General features: G+C 41.2%; 1 protein-coding gene across 3 annotated transcripts in view; it reads right to left on the bottom strand.

Annotated features, from left to right (window-relative positions):
- Positions 1-14,435, bottom strand: part of LOC105480371 (tankyrase 2) — a 66,746-nt gene extending 52,311 nt beyond the window's left edge. For 2 of the 3 annotated variants that reach the window (XM_011739100.3, XM_011739089.3), the window contains exons 1-2: positions 13,970-14,434; positions 1,781-2,005 (exon numbers count right to left, since the gene is read on the bottom strand). In XM_011739100.3, coding sequence (XP_011737402.1) covers positions 1,781-2,005; positions 13,970-14,168 — 424 coding nt within the window. In that variant the 5' untranslated portion in view covers positions 14,169-14,434. Of the gene's footprint in view, positions 1-1,780; positions 2,006-13,969 lie in introns of all 3 variants that reach the window. The other variant, XM_024792572.2, reaches the window with a different exon arrangement.
- Between the last annotated feature and the right edge of the window lie 3,564 nt (positions 14,436-17,999).

A 17,999-nucleotide genomic window follows, 5' to 3' on the forward strand; every position in this document is an offset into this window, starting at 1 on the left:
TTTCTACTCTCCTATAACCCTATAATTCAGTAGCTATCATTTCTCACCTGGGTTACTTTACAGTTTCCTAACTGGTATCCTTGATGCCATCCATCCTACCCAGTCCCCTACCAGAGTACTCTTTATAAAATACAGTCATGTGTCACTTAATGACAGGGATATATTTTGAGAAATGCCTTGTTAGGTGAGTCCATCATTGTGCCAACACCAGAGAATGTTTACACAAACCTAGATGGTACAGTCTACCAAACACCTAGGCTACATGGTATATAGCCTATTCCTCCTAGGCTACAAACCTGAACAGCATGTTACTGTACTGAATACTGCAGGCAACTATAATACAATGGCAAGTATATCTATAACTAAATATGTCTAAATACAGTATAAAAGATAAGAAATGGTATATCTGTATAGGACATTTACCATGAATGGAGCTTGCAGGGCTGGAAGTTGTTCTGAGTCAGTCAGTGGGTAAGTGATGAGTGAATGTGAAGGTCTAGGATATTATAGTACATCACTGTAGACTCTGCATAAACACTGTACACTTAGCTATGTAAATTTATTTTAAAAATATATTTCTTCAATAATTAGCTTACTGTAACCTTTTTACATTATAAACTTTTAAAGTTATAAAAACTTTTTGACTTTTGTAATAACAACTTAAAACAAACATATGTACAGCTATACAAAAGTATTTTCTTTATGTTTTATTTTATAAGCTTTTCTCTATTCAAAAAAAATTTTTTACAACTTTTCTGTTAAAAACTAAGATATAGACACACATATTAGCTAGGCCTACACAGGCTTAGGATCATCAATATTACTGTCTTCCACCTCCACATCTTGTCCCACTGGAAGGTCTTTAGGGGCAAAACACCACACACAGAGTTGCCATATAGTAATGCCTTCTTCTGGAACACCTGCCTGAGGCTGTTTTACAGTTAACTTTTTTTTTTAATTGCTGAGTATACTCAATAAAATTAAATCACAATAAAAAGTATAGTAAATATATAAACCAGTAACAAAGTTGGTTATTATCAAGTATTATGTAGTGTACATAATTTCATATGCTATACCTTTATATGACTGGCAGTGCACTAGGTTTGTTAACCCAGCATCACCACAAAAACCTGAGTAATGCCTTGTGCTATGAAGTTAGGACTGCTACGAAGTTAGTAGGTGACAGGAATTTTTTAGCTCCATTATAATCTTATGGGACCACCCTTATGTATGTCATCCATTTCGAAATGGAGTTACGTGGAGCATGACTGCATACTATGTACTCTTATCACAGTGTTCCCTTCCTCAAAAAATCTTCAATATTCCACACTGCCTACACATACTAATAGCAAGCTCCTTAACCTGGTATTTAAAGCTTTTTATAAAGAAATCCCCACCTACCTTTTTAACCCTTTCTCCACTGGAAAGACTCCAAAAAGTAGGGCCTTGACTTGATCCTGCCAAGTCACTGTGCTCATTATCCTCTTAACACTCTCTGTTCCCTTCCACCATACCTTTATCTGGCTCTTTGTGTATTTAATCTCCCAAGAGAATGCAAGTTTCCAGAGAATAGGCACTTTGTATTCCATTCTCCAAAGAAATTTAGGCTCAGTACTACACACAAAAAGACACTCAGTAAATAGTAGTTAGATTAAATCATGGGATGTTCTTAAATATATAAATTCAGCTTGACAGAATTTGATGATATGAACAGATTAATTCAGTTCAGATTCAGAATAGTTACAACATTAGGAAGAGTCAGAAAAGTTAACAGCCTTACCAATACAAACATCAATCTTTCCTTTAATTGCAGCTTCATGGAGAGGAGTATAGTTCCAATTATCTCGAGCATTGGGGTCTGCACCATGTCGCAAAAGGAGATTGACTACTTCAGCATGACCAAAAGAGCATGCATTATGAAGAGGAATAAGGCCCCCATCATCACGTGCTTGGACATTTGCACCATTCTGAAGCAAATATTCAACTACGTCTTTCCGCCCAAAACCTAGATGAAAACAAATTGTCCACACGTAAGTTCAACAAGGAAAAGATATCAAATTAGAATAAGTACCATCCATGCTAAAATGTTTCAGGTTGAAAAATAATAACAGACTCAACAATTCAAGAACTAATTAATGGAAAGGTGATCAGAAATATATCAGTAACTAACCTTAATGATAAAGCCAGAGTGACTCTCCACTAAGTAGTAGTGGTACCTAAGTAGTGCCTTGGGTGGTACTACTACTACTAACCTCAAAGAAAGAACACAAAATAAGTGACTGAAAGCTCAAAGTTCAAACGTTTTTCACTCTACAATAGAGTTCTGTGTATTTAGTATGTATACATTTTCAGATGTTCAAAGTATAAAACTTAAATACGTAAATCACAACCTTATGATACAGTGACAGAATTCCTTTCCCATATCTATCTCATAGAACGTTTCTGCTAAACTGGGGGGACTACGAGAAGCAACAAAAAAAGATCCACTTACAGCTAGTATTTGTCTATGTAGTGAGACACAGAGAGATAACCCCAGGCAAAAGTATAAAATCCAGTGTCTTCAAAGGAGTCCCTACTTTGTCACTTGCATAACACATATTTAACTTCTTTCCATGTAGGAGGCCTCCTTTAGGTACCAACATTCCACAGTTCTGCTCAACTGCCCCCAAATCAAACCAAACAAAAAAAGTCTGATAATTTATTTATACTGATTTACAGATCTAGTATCAATGAGTTTCAATCTCTTATCATTCCTATATATTAGTACTTAAAATCTTTTTACACCTAGTTGTAAAATGACAAGGCTTTCAGGCATATGTTAAAGCAGATGGAGAGAGGTCTATAATGTGTTTGGGTAGAGAGAAAGGAACTGCTCACTCTTCTGAAATTTCTCCATTCTATTCTTAAAGCCACCAAGTCTGACCGCAGTTCTTCCAAGATGACCAGCAATGAGAACAGATAAGAAAGTAATGGTACAACATTTCTAAGGTTGATGCCTGGGGTTGGCCTGGTTGCACCTGATGGAAGAGCTAAAGATAGTTGAAAAGATTAACTATTTTTGTTTTAACATTGCTGGGCTCTGCGGTCACAAAGATGAGTATCTTTGTATCTTTGATTCTTCCCCCTCTCAAAGAGCTCATAATTTAAGATATGAAGATTTTAAATTTCAATACAATATAATTGCTACGTATACATAAAGTGCTACTAGAGCTTAAAGAAGGGAACTCCTAAACTAGGGGAAAGCAGAGAATGGAAAAGACTTGCCTAAGGCGATTCCAGTGATGACACCTAAGCTGAAAGCTTCCAGAAAAATAAGGGATCATTAGGAAAATGAGAAGAGGAGGGAGAGGTGACGGAAAGGAGATGAGCAAGAAAGAAACAAAATGTACACAGACATGGAGGTATGAAAGAATAAATGCTTGGGCTGGGCACAGTGGCTCACGCCAGTAATCCCAGCACTTTGGGAGGCCCAGGTAGGCAGATGACGAGGTCAGGAGTTCAAGACCAGCCTGGCCAGCATGGTGAAACTCAGTCTCTACTAAAAATACAAAAAATTAGCCAGGTGTGGTGGCACGTGCCTGTAATCCCAGCTACACGGGAAGCTGAGGAATGAGAATTGCTTGAACTCGGCAGGTGTAGGTTGTAGTGAGCCAAGATCACGCCACCGCCCTCCAGCCTGGGTAACAGAGTGAGACTCCATCTCAGAAAAAAAAAAGAAGAAGAAGAAAGAAAAGAAAAGAAAAGAAAAGAAAAGAAAAGAAAAGAAAAGAAAAGAAAAGAAAAAAAAGAACGAACAAATGCTCCATAACAGCCAGGATGCAGAAAGCCAAAGTGGGCAGATGCTAGATCAGGAGAATGTCAGGCTGGCCGGGCGAATCCCAGCACTTTGGGAGGCCGAGGAGGGTGGATCATGAGGTCAGGAGATCGAGACCATCCTGGCTAACATGGTGAAACTCCGTCTCTACTACGAAAAAAAAAAAAAAAATTAGCCGGGTGTTGTGGCAAGCGCCTGTAGTCCCAGCTACTCGGGAGCCTGAGGCAGGAGAATGGCGTGAACCCGGGAGATGGACCTTGCAGTACGCCGAGATTGGGCCACTGCACTCCAGCCCGGGAGACAGAGTGAGACTCCGTTTCAAAAAAAAAAAACCAAAAACCAAAAACCAAGAAACAAAACGACAACAAAAAGGAGTATGTCAGGCTAAGGTAGCACCTGGCCTTTGTCCCATAAATTAGTGTTTTTCAAACTGTTTTCAGATAGCAGGTTTTGTTTTGTTTTTTGAGACAGAGTCTTGCTCTGTCACCCAGGCTGGAGTGCAATGGTGTGATCTCGGCTCACTGCAACCTCTGCTTCCCGGGCTTAAGCGATTCTCTTGCCTTAGTTTCCCTAGTAGCTGGGACTACAGCTGCGCACCATCATGTCTGGCTAATTCTTTTTTGTATTTTTAGTAGACATGGGGTATTGCCATGTTGGCCAGGCTGGTCTCAAACTTCTGACCTCAAGTAATCCACCAGCCTCAGCCTCCCAAAGTGCAGGGATTACAGGCATGAGCCATTGCACCGGGCCCAGACAGATTTCAATTAGATCTTATTTAAGATTATAATAGGTACAGGTTACGTTTACTGCTAAATACCCAAAGCCTAGTACATAGTTGGCATTCATAGAATTGCAAATTAACTGAATAAAATAAAAACTATTCTGGTTGAATCCTCCTTCTTCCCCTCACAAAGATCCAAAAGAAAATATTCCTGCATCTCTGAGCACCTCTTGGAAACAGTTGGAAAAATACTGCTACAACACATCATTAGTCAGAATGATGTGTTTAGGGCAGTGACTGTTTTTTTTTTTTTTTTAAGAAAGATCACCTTGGCAATTGTGTGAATAAATGAATCAAATGCAGAGATAGGCAGTAGATATGTCCTTAAGGTTTTAGAATGCTATGTGCCATAGTCTAGGTGACAGATGATAAGGGCTAAGATTAAGACTGATTTGGTTAGGATAGTATATCCACATGGTTCATGTGAACATGATAGGTAATAGTCACATGGCTGGTGAAGCCTTCCTCCCACCCCTATTCCCAGCTTCCCAGTTTCCTTCCTTCTGGTTATCACTTTTTTTTTTTCCACATACCTTGAAGTTATTTTACATACATGCAAGCAAACATCTGCTAATATATATCTTTAAAGACAGTGTTTACATCTTTCTTTCTTAAAAAAACAGCTGCTATTAATAATATCCCAGAAATCAACTTCTATCAGTATTGCATATATTTTTTTAACTGGGAGAGTCAAAATGTAACTAGTTCCATTCTCATACATAGTTAGGTTGTTTCCAATCTTACTACTACACACACTACTGCCAAGGTTTTTGGCCTGTGTAATGGAAGAGTGAAGTTGCCATCAACTGAAATGGGGGCAAGGCTGCAGATGAAAATAGATTTGTGGCAGAAGATGAGGAGTCCAAGTTTTAGACATGTCATATCTCACTGAAGGCTTATTGCTTCCTCTACCCAATTTCTAAATGCTGGGATTCCTCAAGACTCAGTTCTCTAACCTCTTTTTAGATAATCTTATCTGATCCCACGGCTTTAAATACCACCTAGATGCACAACCCTCAAATTTAAATCTCCAGTCTAGACTTTTCACCCAAATTCCAGAATGTTTACTTAACATATTTCCTTCCAGATATTTTAAAGGTATCTCAAACTCAACATGTTTCCAACTTCTATTTCCACTGATATTACCTTACCCCAAACACTATCACCTCCAGCATAAGTTCCTGCAATAGTCTCCCCTAAATAGGTCTCTCATTTCCACTTCTGTCTCTAGTGACCTTTTAAAAATAATCATATCACAGCCGTGTTTAAAATAATTCCTTGGTTTCCCACTGATGCTCTTAGAATAAAATTCAAACACTCGACTATGGCCTTAAAAGCTCCCTCATGAACTGGCCCTCACTTTCTCTAATTTCACTTCACACCATTCTTCCCTTTCCCAACTATAATATAGCTTTCTTTCAGTTTGTCAAGTATGCCATTGACTTGGTACATGCTGCCCTTCTGCTTGGAATGCTCTTCCCTTGCACAAAGCATCCTACTTCTACTCACTACCTGGTTTGTTTAAATGTCACCACCTTAAGAAGGCTATCCCCGATCATCCTATCTAAAATAGTCCCTTCTGCCCATCCACATTTTTTCCTATCTTCACACCATTTAGTTGGTCTATCTCCCACCTCCTTCACTAGAATGCAAGCTCCATACCAGCAGGGATTTTTGTCTTTGCTGTTCATAGCAGTATTTCTTGGCACTTATTAAAATTTGTAATTACTCTTTACTTATTTTCTAGACTTTTTTTTTTTTTTTTGAGACGGAGTCTCGCTCTGTCCCCCAGGCTGGAGTGCAGTGGTGCCATCGCGGCTCACTGCAAGCTCCACCTCCTAGGTTCACACCAGCCATTCTCCTGCCTCAGCCCTCGGAGTAGCTGGGGCTACAGGCACCCGCCACCATGCCCAGCTAATTTTTTTTGTATTTTTACTAGAGACAGGGTTTCACCGTGTTAGCCAGGATGGTCTCGATCTCCTGACCTTGTGATCCACCCACCTCGGCCTCCCAAAGTGCTGGGATTACAGGCACGAGCCACCGCGCCCAGCATTTTCTAGACTCTTAGTTCCATGAAGGACAAGAGCCATGTGCATCTTAATTCATCACTACTTCCCCAGCATCCTTCAGAGTACACGGTACAGAGCAATTTGTTGATATTTGCTGAATCAATGTATCATGGTATCACGGTATATGAAAAAGAGACTGAGAAGTAAAACTAAGAAAGAATGGCACTGCAGAAGCCAAGTAGTAAAATTTCAAAGAGGTGAAGGTCAGCTCTTGCTGTCATTAGCCCTGACTTCAGTCTTCCTTCCTGATCACTTCCTGGGCATTGCTGATCACACTGTCCTCCCCAAGTAGGCTATCCACAGTTGCCCTAATCTATGGTTCTGCTATCCCAACCACTTAGCACCCACCTGCAGGAAATGCTTTTAGAAAAAGGCTTCTTAATTTGGAAAGTAAGAGAAAAAGAATCAAAATAAAGAAAAAGTTGTAAAGCTAACTCTATAAAGTTATTTGACGTACGCTAGCATTTTAGAATAAGGATTACTATTCTTCAGCAGTAATAAGCATATCTGAAGTAATCAAAATGGTGACTCACAGCCTAACTCTCCCAGAAAGGAGAGTTAGGTGTGCACAGAAATAGCTGGAGTAAAACATCTATCTAGCTGTTACAAGAGACACTGTCAAGTGGGAAGATATCTGTCCCAAAGGATTGGTGATCTAAAAGAAGGTCAAGTAGTAGCTTTCTGTCAAAATAAGACTGGAAAGAGAAGAGGGTTGTGTGAAATCAGAGTTAAAGACAAAGACATTACTGAAACTAAGTTTTAGCTGAGGCAATCGATATGGGTAGAATGGGTAAAGTGATTATACCCACATAGTTACCAACATTCCAAGACACAGATTACTTGTGTCAATGTTTGTATCAACATGATTTCCTAGTCATTAAGATGTCTGAAACCAGTCTGGTGACTGATAGTAGAGGTCAGTATGATTTTACACTCATAAGGTAAGAACTACAATATGTGAGTGAACGTAATCTGCTACGCTGAGACAGTAGATGAAGAGTCTGAGATTTTGAAAGTTTGAAGCCACATCTTGGGCACTTAAATTATTTGGAAGCAGTCAATAGGTAGCTATGTAAAAAAAAAAAAAAAAAAAAAAAGCTGTTTGGAGTCTAGCGAAATCTTTAGATTTAAGATACTTCCTGGCTGGGCGCTGAGACTCACACCTGTAATCCCAGCACTTTGGGAGGCAGATGTGGGTGGATCACCTGAGGTCAGGAGTTCGAGACCACCGTGGTCAACACGGTGAAACCCCATTTTTACTAAAAATATAAAAATTAGCCAGGCATGGCGGTACATGCCTGTAATCCCAGCTACTCGGGCAGCTGAAGCAGGAGGCAGGAGAATTGCTTGAACCTGGGAGGTGGAGGTTGAAGTGAGCCAAGATCGCACCACTGCACTCCAGCCTGGGCGACAAGAGTGAAACTCTGTGTCTCACCCCCGACCCCCAAAAAAATCATACCTCCCAAACTGAGGAGTAATCCTTGATAAAATCCCTATTGTTATGGTCTCAAGAATAGTTCAAAGTACTTCTGTTAAGCATCAATTTCTGAAAGAAAAAATGCTTTGCAGGGTATATTCTGATCACATTCTCACTGGCCAGGTAGAACATAAATAGGCACATCCTCAGAGTCAATATCAATCTCCATATTCTAAGGATCTCTTTATGAGGAACCAGAAGCCTAAATAAAGTTGGTAGTCATGGCTGCTCAGGACATACTGTAGTTTATTTTGTAATTATGGAACAGCACTCAACTTCAAACACTGTTCTACTTGTGAAAATCCTGATGAAACCATACACAGAGTATGAATCTACTACACAGTGCTTACAGTGAAGCAAAGCAGGCCTATCTGTAAAGTGTATTTGTTGACCACATTAACCACGTGTCAGTTAATGGCAGGTATTGTGTCTTATTTATTTCAGTTTACTCAGGGACAAGGTCAGTGTCTGGCATATAGTAGGACTTGACAAACATTTGTTTAATGCATGTCTAATACTCTGCTGGAATAGGAAAGGACCCTCACAAAGAATATGGTGTTAATGATTTGTGAAAACAGAGAAAGTAGCCTCTTGTCAAATTTATTACTTATCTAGATGCCATCAGTTTCAGCAGCTCCAGGTACTGGTTGCCAACCATGACTACTGTTAATAGTATCATATTTTGCTGCTATACTGGAAACATGCTTTCATCTGAATGGCTTCCCAAAAGCTGTGAGGCAGTCAAGTCCCTACAGAGAAACCAACTTAGACTCTTAGGAAGTTTAACTAAGTGCTATTCCTCTCCTGTCTTTTATAGTCCAAAGGTGGGATTAATCACTGATAATACCATTGGTCCCATATGAGATGGTGATGTCTTGCAATATCTAAAGGTAGGCTATCACACAGGGTTTTGTCCAAAGGCAAAGTTCTGGAAAAATGTCAACAAATGCCACAAAACAAAGCTCCTGTGGTCTGGGAGATTGGAAGGTATAATCAAACAGCCTTCAGCTTTCAAGCAACAGTCAGTCAGGACTCTCAGTGACAGATTTTTTCTGAGGAATGTCATTTTAAACCTCTCATTTACTATTCTGTGTTACAAGGTTTCCCTCTGTTGCCCAGCCTAGAGCGCAATGGTGCAATTTCAGCTCACTGCAGCCTTGGCTCAAGTAATCCTCCAACCTTAGCCTCCCAAGTAGCTAGTACTACAGGCCTGCGCCACCATGCCTGGCTAAGTTTTCTATTTTTTTTTTGTAGAGATGAAGTTTCGCCATGTTGCCCAGGCTGCTCTTGAACTCTTAAGCTCAAGTGATACTCCTGTCTTTGCCTCCCAAAGTGTCAGGCCTGTGCCACCATGCCCAGCTCATTTTTCAATTTTTTTGTAGAGATGAGGTTTTACCATGTTGCCCAGGCTGGTCTTGAATTCTTGAGCTCAGGTGATACTCCTGCCTTTGCCTCCCAGAGTGCTGGGATTATAGCCTGTGGCACCGTGCCTGGGCCTCATTTACTATTAACTTCAGTTTGCTAAGATCCAGAAAAGTATTTCCCACATATATTTCTTAAGAATGAAGAATACAAGGGAGAGGACTTTGCCCATCTCAACTTGGGATAGATATACTGTCTGGCCAGATTAGTAGAAACTTGGAAAAGAATGCCATGGCCTCTACAGTGATGAAATTTTGACCATCTGAATGGGGGAATACCGAAAGGAGTACTCCAAACTCTTGTTACTGAAGTCGACTGTCTACCTCTAAATCCAGCAAGAGCTGAGGGCAAAGGTATGGCTCAAAATCTTGATAATACATTGGGAGATTTGACAAGTGAAGAAAGATGATGAATTCCTAAATAGATTGATCTTTATTTGATACTAGGGTTTCCTGCTGATGTATGATTAAACATCTCCCATAGCAAAAACCAATCCTTAAAACAACAATCTATAATTGTAGTTTCAGGTGAAGAGTGTTGGATAAATTTTGTGCATCTCTTACAACTATGATATTGGCCTACAGCCAAAGAAGGAAATGTTACTGACAGGTTACTGGAGGTCTCCAATAGTTATCATTTCGGGGAAAGATATGAATGGCAATCACAAAAGCTAGTATATCTTTGGTAGCTGAGCAGTCAAAGCCTTCTTGTACCAATGAGATTATAACTTGTTGGCTGAACTAGGCTGAAATCCTCTCTACAACATCTCTGAAGAATGCCAGTCCAGCCACTGCTTGGATACTTCCAGCCAGTTCCATGGCTGAATATTGTTAAAGGTTGTCTGACCACTTGTAACCTTCCACCTACTGGCCTTAGTTTTGACTCCCAAAGCCACACAAGTAATATCCACTCACTCTTTGTGATTCTTCCACATATGTGAAGACGGTAACATGGTATAGTCTTCTTTCATCTCTAGAATAAGCAGCACTAATTTTCCTATCTATGCTTGTGCAATAAATTCCAGATGCTCTGATTCCACTTTCCTCCTCTGAATTAAAAAAATCCCATCTTATATTTGATTCACACAATTGAATATAATAATCCAAGTCCAGTCTAACCAGTCCAATGTATATGGCTCAGTAGCATACTCATACTAATTGTAACATATTATAAATATAAAACAAGTGTTACTTTGTTTAGCTAGGACTCTACAATGCAAACTTCTACCTCTACTCCAAGAGTTCTAAGATTGTAAGGAATGCCACATATTTCTTTCATTTCTATGATGACATCAAGATGACTTTCTCCCCAAGTTCGTGTCACCTCTTCTTTACTTTTTAGAAATAAGCTCAGAGAAGCAGAGTCTTCTTTACTGAAATCTGTTGTTTTCTAGGGCATTAACTGTTAAGAATTTCAGATACTTTTGCTTTTAGTAAAATTAGAGCAACAGCCACCCTACCACCAACTTGCCTCTACAAGTTCTGTTATGTGTTGGAAAAAATCATTCCTGGCCAGGCACGGCGGCTCTCGCCTGTGATCCCAGTACTTTGGGAGGCCGAGGCAGGCGGATCACGAGATCAAGAGTTTGAGACCAGCCTGACCAACATGGTGAAACCCTGTCTCTACAAAAAATACAAAAATTAGCCGGGCGTGGTGGTACATACCTGTAATCCCAGCTACTCAGGAGGCTGAGACAGGAGAATTGCTTGAACCTGGGAGATGGAGGTTGCAGTGAGCTGAGATCGTGCCATTGCACCCCAGCTTGGGAGACAGAGCTAGACTCTGTCTCAAAAAACAAAACAAAAAAAAAATTATTCCTATCTTGTGTATATCTGTGTATGGTCGGGGGCAGTGGCAGGCGGACTGAAAAGGAAACAATTTTCAGAGTCATTTTTCTCCTAAGGAATTACTTCTTAAATAATATTTATCTAGAAGAAAAGTATGCAATCTAGTGCAATAATAAAAAATCACCTAGTAGAAGGAAAATTCCTGTTTATGCTGACTGTCTTTCTCATTAATAGAATTTAACTGTCTTGGTGCTGGCAACTGATTATTCCTTTAATTGAACTAACTTTTGGGGATGAAATTAAACCAAATGTTTTCTAAACTGATTTTCATTTTCTGTGGTCTGCACGCACCTCTCAGTGCTAATACTACTTGGGAAACAAAACAAAAAGACAAAAAACATGCCTCCTCTAATAAAATCTCCAAACTTTAACTGGCTATAAAAAATTTTAAAATAATTATGTCCCCCATCACCTCCAACAGCTAACTCTATGACTGATGTACAAACACAAGAAACTGCTTGGTCAGGCAGTTACATAATACCACCACCTGTGTTGAACTTCCAACAGTATGCTTGCAGGCACATTAACATGACTGATAACTCACTACCTACAACAGATTATAAAGTGTATTCTCCATACATTAAGTGAAAAAGTAGTTAGATGCACTTAAGGAGCTTTTCTCTGATGAACCTAAAATTCAGATTAAATTTACAAAGCCAGTTTTTAAAAAAGTTTCTTATATGATTGAAGTGCAGGACTTTAAAAGCTCTGGTTGAATGAAGAACCCCCACCTCATAATTTTTATTACTCCCTTTTCATACCTTGAGACCTCTTAATTTTATAACCTATACTTGATAATTTGGGTAAGTTGCGAGTGGTGGGTTGGTTTCCAAAATATTAAGTTTTCCAAACTTAAACAAACAAAATGAAACCTATGTAAAAAAATGCTTTGAAATGTTGGGACAGAACTGAAGGCGGGAAGGTAGAGAAGGAACAAGGTCAGTGAGGATCTAACACCATAACCTTACATCTCTAAATATTACTATTTTCAGATATGAACTCACTAATACACCAAATTCTTAAAAGGTAGCAACTAAGATCTTTCTTGGTTATTTTTATCCCACAGATCAACCGAACAGAATCTAAGTAACCCTACCCTTTGGCTTATGTATCAGTTGATCGTGACAGTTTGCCAAACCAGTTGTTTAAATGTTGACTACATGGTCAAACAGGACAATCTAAATTAGCTCAAGAATGGCAGCACTTACCACCAAAATTTCAGGCAAAAAGGCTAACTAGGTGTGATTTGACTTACGTATTCTTCCTTCTCTTTCCATTGCCCACAAACTGTTTTTAATTCTCCCACCTAGATTCTCCAAACTTTCTTCTTTTTAAAAGACTCCCCAGTGGAAATCCAACAAAGGTGCAATTGGTCAAAAAAGCATACCTCCTGGTAGTATTTACATTTAAAACCCGGAACAGGTTTAAGCGAACAAATCTCCAATTCGTAGAAAGTGTAAAAGTAGTATCTGTGAAACAGGAAATCTTTCTCACTGCTCCTTTTCTCATCAACCTAGCTCCAAAAGAACAGGAGTACTTTAAAAGTATTCCCTGATTTTTTTAAAAATTGTTTTAAACATTCATGAAATACACAAAACAAAAAACCAGGATTGTCAGAGGTAAGAAGAGGTACTCCCATTTTCAATCACGTATGACTCACCTGAAGTTAGAAAAAGTCATAATCTTTCCTACAAGTGAAAAGCATGTATGTTTTATGCAAATAAGCTGAATATCCCATCTAAGGCTCTTTTAAATTCTTCGACTAAATTTAACATGCTTATATCATGAAGTGAATCTACTATATATTAATGTAATTCAAACGATCTAAATTTCAGAATGAAGCAAGGTTAGTCCCAACCTAAATTCTAGATTCAAGCTAAAGTACTTGCACCAGCTTTCCTCTTACACTACTACTTTCCACCCCAACTTGTGTGTGTGTGTGTTTGTGTGTGTGTGCGTCTAAGGCTTCCCGCACCCAGCCTAAGTCAGATTTCAGTTCTCCCAAACTTGCCTATTTCCAGTTCTAGTCACTCCAGAAACTTGGTAATGATTGGCTATCCTGATAAACTAACTAATGTTAATGTGTGAAGGTCCTATTAAGTTACTCCTCCGAAATTACTTCCTTGTATTCTGCAAAGTCCTTCAAGACCTTAACCCAAATGGAACTCGCAAGAACGAAAAATTTTGGAGATAACTGACCTTTTAAATCATAAGGTCTATCAACTACTTCCCCTACTCTTTCTTGTGTGTAGAGGCCTTCTAGGGTAACAAGACCGGAAGTTGGTACAGGTATTGTTGATACTGTAAAACAAAACAAAGCCAAAACCCCAAACCACCCCCCACCCCCGGCAAAAAAACAAAACAAAAACTTCCAGTGAGTGTGGCACGCTCACCCCACCCCTAATCTCCTCAGTCCCCACTGGAAGAGAGCGAGATCACCAGAACCTGAGCCCTGGAGAAAGGTCGGGGGGCGGAGGAGCACTGGTTTCAGGCCTGTGGGCCCCGGGTGCGCAGGTGGGGGGGTCTGGAGCGAGGCGAGGGAACGCTGGCCCCGGTTACCTGCGGCGAAGTGCAGCGGGGTGGATTTCCTGCCCGCCGTGTCGCGGCTGTTCACCTTCTCAGGCGTCACCAGCCTCTTGACTCGCTCCACGTCCCCGTTGCGGCACGCCTCAAATAGCTCTCGGGCGGCCGGCTCCATGGCCTCGGCCGCCGCGCTCGCGGAGGCCGCTCCCCCGCCGGCGCAGCGGCGACCCGACATGATCCTGGCCGCCGCCACAGCCAGCAGCAGCGCCAGCAACGGCAGCAGGAGCCCCGGCCCCGCGAGCAGGAGGGCGAGGCCCCCCGGAGGAGACGCGCTCAGGGCCCGGGCCGCTCGGCTCCCTGCTGTCACCGGATCCGGCTCAGTCCCATGGCCGCGCCAACGCGCACCCCTCGCTTGGCTCCCTGCCCCCCGGCTGCCCCGCGGCGGCGGAGGCAGCGCGAATCCGCCGTCCGAGACCTGAAGCGACGGGGCGGCGGAAGCTGGCAAGGCCCCTCCTGCCAGCTCCGCCAAACCCTGGGAGCGCACGTGACGTTGTTCTGCGCGTGCGCAGTGGCCGGGCACCGGCCGGGCAGGTTTCGGCGAGCGGGGCGCCGAGAAGGGTTTGTGGGAAATGTGAGGCGAGAGGCTTCGGCTTCGGGAGAAGGGGCTTAGTCCCACCGCCATCTTTGCGGTGGGTTTTGCTGAAGCCAAACGATTCTACATATTGTCTTTTTTGTTGTTTTTTTTTAAGCCCTGGGCTTTCCAAGCTGAACTTCGTCGCTAGCATTACACTGAAAAAGAGCACTTGAAAGTTTTGCTCCGATCTTGCATATGCTTTTGGAAGTCTTAGTGTGGAAATTGTCCGTAGTTTCAGCTTCCACATCCCTTTCTCCTGGGAGATTTCTTTTCCTTTTTTTTTTTTTTTTTTTTAACTGTGTTTCTTTTCTTTCCTCCGCAACTGCTTTGTTGTTGCTGTTTCTTGTAAACCACTTATCAAAAGTGAGGTAGTTGCCGTTTAATTAGAAGTTTGGATGAACTGCCCCAAAATAAAGGAAATCAGAACAGTCATGAAAGTTGACTCCAGTTGGAGGGATGGCTGTGATCAATTACTCTTTCCACAGTAAGTTACTAGCTCAGGATTGATTAGAGGAACTTTTTGTAAATCAATATTGTACCCGACATGCCTAAAGTTTGGATACACTGAGCATAGGCATCTCCAAGAAAGTTTTCTGAGTTGTAATTTTTTCTTTGACCAACAAACCAAAGAAAAGCACATACTTGATTTTTATGGTTAAGGTAGTGGTGAAGTTTTACACGATAATTCCCCACGACACCCCCTTGTCTTAAACTGAAGGAAAGGTATGCATGTACATACATTTTACTTGCAGAAGATGATACATGTTGACCTTTGGCATTCTGAAAAGCATCCCCCCGCCACCCGCTACCTTAACCTGTTTTTCAGGAAATCCAGTTTTTGTTGGGGAGTGTTGACTCACTACAGTACTAAAAGAGAATGTACACTTTTTTGAACATTTTTATGCATATGAAATTGAAGTTATGGTGCTTATCAATAAAATGAACATGCATGAACGTATCTAGGACTAGAACACTACCAATATGATTGAGTTTATTATTTTTCTTCTCATAAATCTGCTATGGTGATCTATAATCAGTGAGAAGTTGAAATCACCGTTGTAATTGTTTTGGGGCACCACAAACCACACCCATAGAAGACAGCAATCAATCAATAAATGTGTGTTCTGATTGCCCCACTGACAGGCTATTCTACCATCTCTCTCCCTCCCCTTGGACCTATCTGTTCCCTTACACAATAATACTGAAATGAGGCCAGTTAAGAACTCTACAATGGTTTCTAGGTTTCAAGTGAAAGGAAAAGTTGCATATCTCTCACTTTAAATCAAAAGCTAGAAATGATTCAGCTTAGTGCAGAAGGCATGTTGAAAGCTGAGATAGGCCCCCTTGCACCAGACAGCCAAGTTGTGGATGCAGAGGAGAAGTTTTTGAAGGAAATTAAAAGTGCTACTCCAGTGAACACATGAATGATAAGAAAGTGAAACAGCCTTACCGCCAATATGAAGAACGTTTGCGTGGTCTGGATAGAAGATCAAACCAGCCACAACATTCCCTTAAGCCAAAGCTGAATCCAGACCAAAGCCCTAACTCTCTTCAATTTTGTGAAGGCTGAGAGACCTGAGGAAGTTGCAGAAGACAAGTTAGAAGCTAGCAGAGGTTGGTTCATGAAGTTTAAGGAAAGAAGCTGTCTTCATAATGTAGAAAGAAGTGTAAGGTGAAGCAGCAAATGCTGATGTGGCAGCTATAGCAAGTTAATTAGAAGAGGGGTCCCCATCCTCCGGCCCTTGGACCGGTACTGGTCCCTGGCCTGTAAGGAACAAGGGAGCACAGCTGGAGAAGGTGGGGGGGGGCGGGGTGGGGATGGGCGGGGAGTGAGAATTACCGCTTAAGCTCCGCCTCCTGTCAGATCAGCAGCAGCAGTAGATTTTCACAGGAGCGCAAACCCTATTGTGAACTGCAGATGTGAGGGATCTAGGATGAGACTCTAATGCCCTAATGCCGGATGATCTGAAGTAGAACAGTTTCATCCCCAAATCATTTCCCCGCCTTGCCCCCACCATGCCCCTCCACCGCCACCCCTCAGTCCGCGGAAAAATTGTTTTCCATGAAACCAGTCCCTGGTGTCAAAAAGGTTGGGGACTACTGATCTAGAATATATAGCTGAGGTAATTGATCAAGGTGGCTATACTAAACAATACGTTATCATTGTAGATGAAGTAGCCTTCTATTGGAAGATGCTGCTGTCTAGAACTTTCATACCTAGAGAGAAGTCAATGTCTGGCTTCGAAGGATAGATTGACTTTCTTGTTAGGGGCTAATGCAGCTGGCGACTTTAAGATGAAGCCAGTGCTTATTTACCACTCTGAAAATCTTAGGGCCCTTAAGGATTATGATAAATCTATTCTGTCTGTGTTCTATAAATGGAATAACAAAGCTTGGATTATGGCACATTCAGTAAGCATGACTTACTGAATATTTTAAGCCTACTGTTGAGACCCATTTATCAGCAAAAAAAGATGCCTTTCAAAATATTACTGCTCATTGACATTGTACCTGGATACTCAAGAGCTCTGGTGGAGATGTACAAAGAAATTGATGTTGTTTTCGTGCTTGCGAACACAACATCCATTCTGTAGATGGATCAAGGACTACTTTCAACTTTCAAGTCTTATTATTTAAGAAATACATTACATAAGGCTACAGCTGCCATAGATAGTGATTCTTTTGATGGACTTTGGTGAAGTGAATTGACAATCTTCTGGAAGAATTCACCATTCTAGATGCCATTAAAATTCATGGGAGGAGGTCAAAATATCAACATTAGTAGGAATTTAGAAGAAGCTGATTCCATCCCTCATGGATGACTTTGAGAGATTCAGGAGTTCACTAGAAGAAGTAACTGCATACGTGGTGGAAATAGCAAGAGAACTAAAGTGGAGCCTGAAAACATGACTGAATTGCTGCAATCTCATGATACAGTTTGAACAGAGGCTGGGTGTGGTGGCTCCCCAGCACTTTGGGAGGCTGAGGCAGCAGGATTACTTGAGGCCAGGAGTTTGAGACCAGCCTGGGCAACATAGTGAAACTCCATCTGTATAAAAGATACAATTTTAAAAAGTAGCTGGATGTGGTGGGGTGCACCTGTAGTCCTAGCTACTTGGGAGGCTGAGATGAGAGGATTGCTTAAGACTAGGAATTTGAGGCTGTGGTGAGCTGTGATCATGTCACTGCACTCCACTACAGCTTGGGTGACGGAGACCCTGTCTCTGAAAACAAACAAACAGAAAAACCAACTTGAATGGATGAGGAGTTACTTCTTATGGAGCAAAAAAAAACATTTTTTTTTTCAGATGGAACCTACTCCTGGTGAAGATGCTGTAAAAGTTGTTGAAGTGACAACAAAGAATTTAGAATGTTACATAAACATAGGTGATAAAGCAGTAGCAGAGCTTGAGAGCATAGGCTCTATTTTTT

Source organism: Macaca nemestrina, chromosome 9 (genome assembly GCF_043159975.1).
Source record: "Macaca nemestrina isolate mMacNem1 chromosome 9, mMacNem.hap1, whole genome shotgun sequence".
Taxonomy (NCBI): domain Eukaryota; kingdom Metazoa; phylum Chordata; class Mammalia; order Primates; family Cercopithecidae; genus Macaca; species Macaca nemestrina.